The 7,737-nt window shown below is 33.9% G+C and overlaps 1 protein-coding gene across 1 annotated transcript in view; it reads left to right on the top strand.

Annotated features, from left to right (window-relative positions):
* LOC106468136 (vitellogenin-6-like) overlaps positions 1–7,737 on the top strand; it is a 46,232-nt gene that overhangs the window by 14,835 nt on the left and 23,660 nt on the right. Inside the window, exons 11-13 of the mRNA XM_022397211.1 lie at positions 710–880; positions 1,403–1,600; positions 3,209–3,426. Coding sequence (XP_022252919.1) covers positions 710–880; positions 1,403–1,600; positions 3,209–3,426 — 587 coding nt within the window. The remainder of the gene's footprint in view (positions 1–709; positions 881–1,402; positions 1,601–3,208; positions 3,427–7,737) is intronic.

Genomic DNA, 7,737 nt, shown 5'->3' on the forward strand with positions numbered 1-7,737 from the left:
CTTTCAATATCGTATTGAGATTGAACATACAGCACTTTTAATATCGTGTTGGAGTTAAATATATAGTACTTTCAATACCGTGTTGGGGTTGAACATATAATACTTTAAATATCGTGTTGGGCATTGAATATATATATAGTACTTTCAGTATCGTGTTGGAATTTAATATATAGTACTTTCAATTATGTGCAATTAGCTTTGTTGCACAAACAGTTATTGCTGGTAGTTGTTGAATTTCGCGGAAAACTACTCGGATGATATCTGCTCTAGCTGTCCCTAATTTTAAGGAGATATACTAGAGGGAGGGCAGCTAGGCAATACCACTTACCGCCAACTCGTGCCCACTTTAATCAAATAGTGGAATTTGAGTGTCACTTCTATGATGCACGCAGGGTCTCATAGTGCGAACTGGGATTTTTTTTTCGGTAGTGACAGGGCGTGAAACTAGGATCCATAGATCGGCACGCTAACATTTAGTATGTTTTGGTTTCGAAGTGATTAATTATATATTCTAAACGTATAGTCAGGTTCATTCTTGTATATTATTGTGATATATATATTTCCCAGGATTTATATTATTTTGTTTTACTGCGAAAGTCACAGGGATCAATCGAATAACTCCTTCTGATCGAAAATGTAATTTGTTAATCTTTTATATATTTTACAAATAAGCAAAAATATTTTCTTCGACTTTGTTGTTGTTTTACAGAATCTTTGCGAACACCAGGAGATACGACAAAACCACGAATTCCAAAGTACGTGTTACCTAGCTTTAAGTTCGTTAGTTTACGAAGGTTGTGTTCACTCCTATTACGCTAAAATTAATCTTACTACTAATCCAGTCTACTGCACGCCCAAGACGGCATCCAAGTTCTTCAAGGTAAGAGTATCTGTTTCATTCCATATTTCCAGTTATTATTACATTTTAATAACAAACCATATATAAAAAAAACTAACTAAAACAAATGTATGATAATAATTTCACTTTAAAAGTTTTGTTTTCTTAGTTTTTAACCCAGTAATTTCTCTTTTTTTTAGGACGGGGGAAGTGTAGTTATAGGAATTTTTTGTTGTTTTAATGAAACTATAAAATTCATTTTTTGGCACTAATATACAGGCTACTTCATAAGAAACGAAATCTTATAATTATGCTAACACCTGTATAGCTGGTGTTATTTATTTTATATATACTTAAAAAAAGGTTTTTCGTTAATTAAAAAACATTATATTTTAGCTAAGTATAAATATCAAAATAAAAAAGTGTCTACAAAATGACAGTGCATTAAGTTTGGGTTAATTCTAAACTGCAAGATTAAAGATATGTAAAAGACATTTAAAAAATAAAAGATAGTAACATGTTAGGTTTCCAGAAACGTTTATCCCTATTCTTCTTCTATTGCAGTACATTGTCCGCGACTACGAACAGACTACTGATGATCATTATCGTCTGACTTATATAAAAGTCGCTGGAAACATTGGAGTTAAGGACGGAATCTCGTATCTCAAGCCTTTTATTTTAGGTGAACGTGATTATCCTCTACACATCCGTGTAGCTTCAGTGTGGGCGCTTCATCGGCTCGTGCACACTTATTCAGAAGAGGTAAACATTGTTGCTTTGACAGATCTTTAAAAATAAACCAAAATAAATATCTCAACAGAAAATATTTAATTATTTTAAATAGTGAGTGTTCTGCATTTTTTAAAACATATTTTGGATATAACACTTTTATAGCTGTAGAGATACAACTGTTTAGGAAATTAAGTTTCATGTGCATTGTTTAAGATATATTTTAGATAGCACACTTTTACAGCTGTACAGATACAACTGTTTAGGAAATTAAGTTTCATGTGCATTGTTTAAGATATATTTTAGATAGCACACTTTTACAGCTGTACAGATACAACTGTTTAGGAACCTAAGCTTCAGCTGCATTGTTTAAGGAATACTTGGGACAAAACACTTTTGTAGCTGTACAAATACAAATGTTTATTAAGGAATATCTTGGATGGAATTGTTTTTTGTACACATACAATGAGGATTATAAGTAAAAATTAACACGCTTAACATAAATCAAATGATAATTTTAAGAATCTTTCTATTTGATTAATAACATATGAGTATCTCAATACATTAGACCGACAGCACCTCTACATACTTGTAATAAAAATAAAAATCACGACTCATGTGCACAATAAATTTATTTGTATCACATTAAAAGATTTACTTGATTTTCAGAAGAATCTCAATTCGATCAGCCCGACGATACAGATCCCCCATTATTACACAAAATCTCTTCCTTTTCATTTTTATTTACAGAAGGGTGTTAATGTTTGTTTATCTAAGAAAGAACTAATATTTTGAACTGAATTATTTAAAATGTGTATTGCTTAATAGAGGGTATAAACCAAATATCATGGATAGGATTTATAATAAATATTGTAATAAATTACAAATATTTGATTGTACCAAATTACAGTCAACCAAAAAAGGGGAAATAGAGTAAAAATGTGTTTTCCATATGTTCCATCGTGGTTAACACAAATAGCTAATGTTTTTATGAAAAACACAGATTGTCAAATAACTTTTGCACCTCAATTCAAATTAGTTAATACAATTAATGGATTGAAAGATAAAATTGAAATATCTAAAATTTCATGTACATGTGGTTTAACTTATAAAACTTCGAAATTTAGAACAAAGCATAAAAATGCAGCTAATAAGTTAAAAACGTGTGAGTTGGCCTCGGCAGAAGATGTGGCTAACTCTTCACAGATTATTGATTAAGACAATGTGAAATTACTTTAGCACCCTTATTTCAAAAATTAATTAAATATGAGAGAGTCATTAGAAATTATTAAAAACATAACGTTGAGTTTGAATAGAGACTTGGGTCCATGTGCCACGGAAGCGAATTCCTGAACTTCCGTTCTGAAAATGGCACTACCGTACAATATGCTATATGTACACGTACATATATTCTGGTAAATAAACGGACCTCATATGTCCTTCTTTGTCTCCCGAAGATGGTGGACTATGTTGTCCACCGAAAAATGTACAGCGTGTTTTGATTTCCTTTTAACCTTATACAAATAGATTTATTGTGCACCTGAAACGTTGACGTCGGAATTTTTATTTTTAACATCAGTGTATCTCAGTCGTTCTACAAGTTCGGGTATTTGATATATAAAGTTATTATACCCGACACAGGTTATGTCGATAGTTGTTCCTCTTTACTTCAACACCAACGAGGATTACGAGCTTCGGATTGCAGCCTTTACTGTGCTCATGTCCACCAATCCTCCACTTTATCAACTGGAGACCATAGCGAAACATCTGTACGTGGAACCCAGCCAGCAGGTGATGTCTTTTGTTTACAGCACTTTCAATCATCTGGCTAACTCAACCCACCCTTGTCATAAAAAAATGTGAGTTAAACACACATTTCTGCGTGTAGTCATAGAGTTTGAGTACATATATTTGCTACACCCTCACATATTAACTTTTTCATAGATATAAATTGAAAAAGGGAAAACTGGTTGTTATCCTATTATTGAAATTAAGATGTAATTGGCCTAAACTAGTAGTTTCCGATATTTTTCACTGACAATATTCTAATCCACTTTCCATGATTTGCAGCCCCCCCCCATGGCACAGCGGTATGTCTGCGGACTTACAACGCTAGAAACCGTATTTCGATACCCGTGGTGGGCAGAGGACAGATAGCCCATTGTGTAGCTTTGTGCTTAATTACAAAACAACAACAAACCATGATTTACGCGACAACCCTGCTGCCACATTAATCTTTTTTTGTATAGTTTTGTTATGTTCTTAATTATTCTACATTTGGTGAAACTCTTGTGACGCCCCTAGCAAGTTGACGCGACACACTGATGGGAAACCATTAACCTAAACGTTTTATCAGTCAATAACACAGGCCTGCCATGGTTTTATTGTCTTGAAATTGCAATAAGAACAGATACATATATATTACCATTGTGAAGGAAAACACCTTTTACACTTCGTTTGGAAGAATCAATGAACAATCACCACTCACTTGGTTCATAGACTACAGCTTCTAGCATTGGTAATAATTCAGCAATATTATTGCAATGAACCAATGAATCTACTTGCGAAAAGTATGGTATAAACTCTTTCTCTCGATTTCTGTACCAGTAAAATGATGTCCTTGGAGAAAGTAAGTTCTTAGCTCAAAGTCTGGACCCAAAAATCTCTGAAGAATCCTATAAAAGGTCCAAATTTCTAACAAAAATCATTAATTTCACCTTGTGTGAAAAGTTATGGTTCACCAGACGTTTCAGGTTTAAAACAATCCCTATCATCATTTCTATTGACATCAGATTCAGAATCATGTGAAACTGTATCAAGAGTCTCCAGTGGAGTAGGTACAGGTACATCAGGTCCATGAGCAACAGGTCTTATAGCAGGTTGAAGGTTCGGATAATAAATTTCCTTTTTATTTCGAGTGTTGTAGCCTTGCACGTTACATGAGAAAAAATAGCAGTCATCTCGTGGTTTCTAGCCTCACGACTGACCACGGGAATTCCAAAATGCAAAGACTTTTTCTTACCTTTAGTCCATTGTCTCAACTCTTCGACACAAGCGGTGCAAACTTTGTGCAGAACCCATGATTTGTCTTGGTCTACAAGTTTTATTCCAAAATACACGTAATACGCTTTTTTGACGAATTATGTAATGTTTTGCCTTTTTTCTTTACAACAAATTTATTACAAATATAACAGAATATAAGTGGGTTCTTTACACAAACTCTTGTTGCCATAGCGACGAATAAATAATATTGAAAAGAAACATATTGTCAAAGCGCACGCACAAACAAATACTATCCAGAAATGACAGGTCATGCGGCTTGTTAACCATTTATATACTAGTGGGGTGTTTCTCGTGGGTTCTAGAACGATCGATATGGCTCTCATATCGCGATTGGTCTTGAAAAGTCCATAGCCAATGATTTTTAACATCTTAAGCATAACAAAATGTGACCCAATTTCAATGAAAATGATTCATTTATGTAAAAGTACATATGACGTTTTGTGAAAATTCTGTACACGATGAAGAAAAATGGATATCATTTTCGGATTCAACGTACAGGAATTACTGTAGAACATGTAAATCATTCGGTTCACTTGAAGGAAACGTACGAAAATCTCGAACTTTTACTTAATAAGGTCAAATACAAAGAACATTATTGGCTACTCTGTGTTGTATGTTGTTGGGTCAACAATCCGATTATACAAAGTTCCATGTTTTTTTGTGTGAATGGGACAGCAGAGCACGAAATCAGTACTGGATAAAGAAGCAATGGTCACGCAGAGTCAACCTGATATCAGGATTGAAAAACATTGAACGTGAATGTTTGGTTGACACAAAAAAGTCCTATTACCTCCACTTCACATTAAAACTGGGCTTGATGAAGCAGTTTGTAAAGACCTTAGACAAAGATGGCGACTGCTTCAAGAAACTATGTGGACAATTCCCAGCTCTTTCAGAAGCGAAAGTTAAAGAACGGATTTTTGTTGGGCCTCAGATTCGGAAACCGACTTCGAATGAACAGTTCGAAAGGACAATGAGGAAAGTTTAAAACGAAGTGTGGATTGCCTTTAAAGATGTTATTGACAAATTTTTAGGAAACAACAAAGGCCCAAATTACGAAAATATTGTCAATAACATGCTTGATAAATTCAAAGAGTTGGGTTGTAATATGAGCTTGAAAGTTCATTTCTTACACTCACAAATTGACTATTTCCCTGAAAATCTCGGTGTCGTCAGCGAAGAACAAGGGGAAAAGTTTCATCAAGGCGTCAGGGAAATGGAAAAGAGGTATCGAGGAAGGTGGAACATCAGCATGATGGCTGATTACCGCTGGTTATTGAAACGAGGTGCTCCAGGCGCAATGCATAAAAACACAAAAAAAATCTGGATAAATGAGGATGCATATTCGTTTTACATCAATGTTATTCCCTTTTCTTCAGCTTTTTGTATTTTTGTTAACAAACATAATAATAAAAAATTTTCATTGTGGTAAATAAAATAATAATTTGATGTAAGTAAGAGTTATTCTTCTTACCCATTTGTAAAAAATCCTTACGTGATAGAAAAAAATGAATAATATTTTCAAAATCTGTGTAGCTGAATTATAGAAAATCCGTTATTAAAACCAAAAGAACCCTTATGAAGTTTCAATTCGCAGGCCTGTGTTATTCTTATTTAGTTATTATTTGATAATTCTGATCTATGCAGGTAATCTGGTTTGATCAGAATTACTGGTACTCATATTTCAGATGTACAAACGTATTAAAGTTCAAACACAACATCACTTCGAAAAGTAGCCTACATTGTTTTTCTTCCCCTTTTGTAAGCGTTTCAAAATTCAAGATATAAAAAGCGTTAATGAATAAATGTATGTGTTTATATACTTTTCAAAATTAATAATGCATAATAATTAATAATTATCTTTATGAATTTTAATTCAAGAAGCTATTGAACTATTTGCTAAATGCAGACAGTGAAAGTACCAAGTGTACCAGTAAACTATTTAAATTTTGAAGAATGTAATCAATACATTAAAAGTACTTAATGGCATGTTAAGAATGCAAGAAGGCAGAGAAGTAATGACACTTAATTTTAATTGGGTCATTCTTCCGTATCATAGAAGATTATACTTGGAATCAACGTCGCTACTTTTCTCTACAAAATTGTTCATCATTGCAGTGATTGTAGAATACCTTGTGATATTGACTTGTTTTCGACGATACAGACTTAAGCGTCAAAAAATTAACACAGGTATTTCAGATTCTTGACATGAAGATGAAAAATTAGATTGTTCAGTGAATCTTATGAACACTTATGCAAGGATTTGCAGAGGGATTATAGATATTATAAAGAAAGTTTCGCAGTACAGTGCGTCATATCTTACTAACCGTATACAAGAGGATAGTGTGATTGTACAGGAGTGTTAAGGATATCATACGGATGCAAATACCACAGCTATCATATATTGCCACCAGGATCGTCACTGTGATTTCTTTCGCACTTTTCTGATGGGTAAAATAGGATTGTCGATCGCACTGCAGCAGCTCATTCAAGCAGTATGAACCTGAAAAGTGTGCAGTTATTACATCAAAGTATCCAGTACCAAAACAGTGCTCATGGACTATTGTAGAGTGCATAAAATCCGTAGAGGACCTTCTTCCTTGTGTTGTTGTGCTCAAGTTCATTAAAAAAAAAAAGAAGTCAAGTTGTGATAAGCCAAGTACAGGCAGAACACAGACACCCAATGAAACTATTGCTGAGGTCAGTCATGCCACATTAGATCAAGCCAGAACACGTTCATATTGGTGCATTAATGTACGTTATGTTGCCTGATGTCTGGATTTGGCTATTTTACTGTCCACAAAGCTCTTTGGTCAACTGTGCAAATGTTCATTAGAAACTGCATCATGTTAAGGCACTGATGGAGATAGTTTTAACCTGATGTGTTGATTTTGCGTTGCAATGTTTGGCAAGATTGGAAGTCGATGACCAGTGGCCTGTTAATATCTTATGGACTTATGAAACACACTTCACCAATATGTACAACTGGTACCATGTAACATTTTCCACACACCTTCATGATGCTGAGGTGACATTGTGGTGAGGTTTTACAGCTTACTTTATTATCAGACAGTACTTTTTTTAGGAACAATCAGCACAAATATTGC

This window comes from Limulus polyphemus, unplaced genomic scaffold (genome assembly GCF_000517525.1).
Source record: "Limulus polyphemus unplaced genomic scaffold, Limulus_polyphemus-2.1.2 Scaffold86, whole genome shotgun sequence".
Lineage (NCBI taxonomy): Eukaryota > Metazoa > Arthropoda > Merostomata > Xiphosura > Limulidae > Limulus > Limulus polyphemus.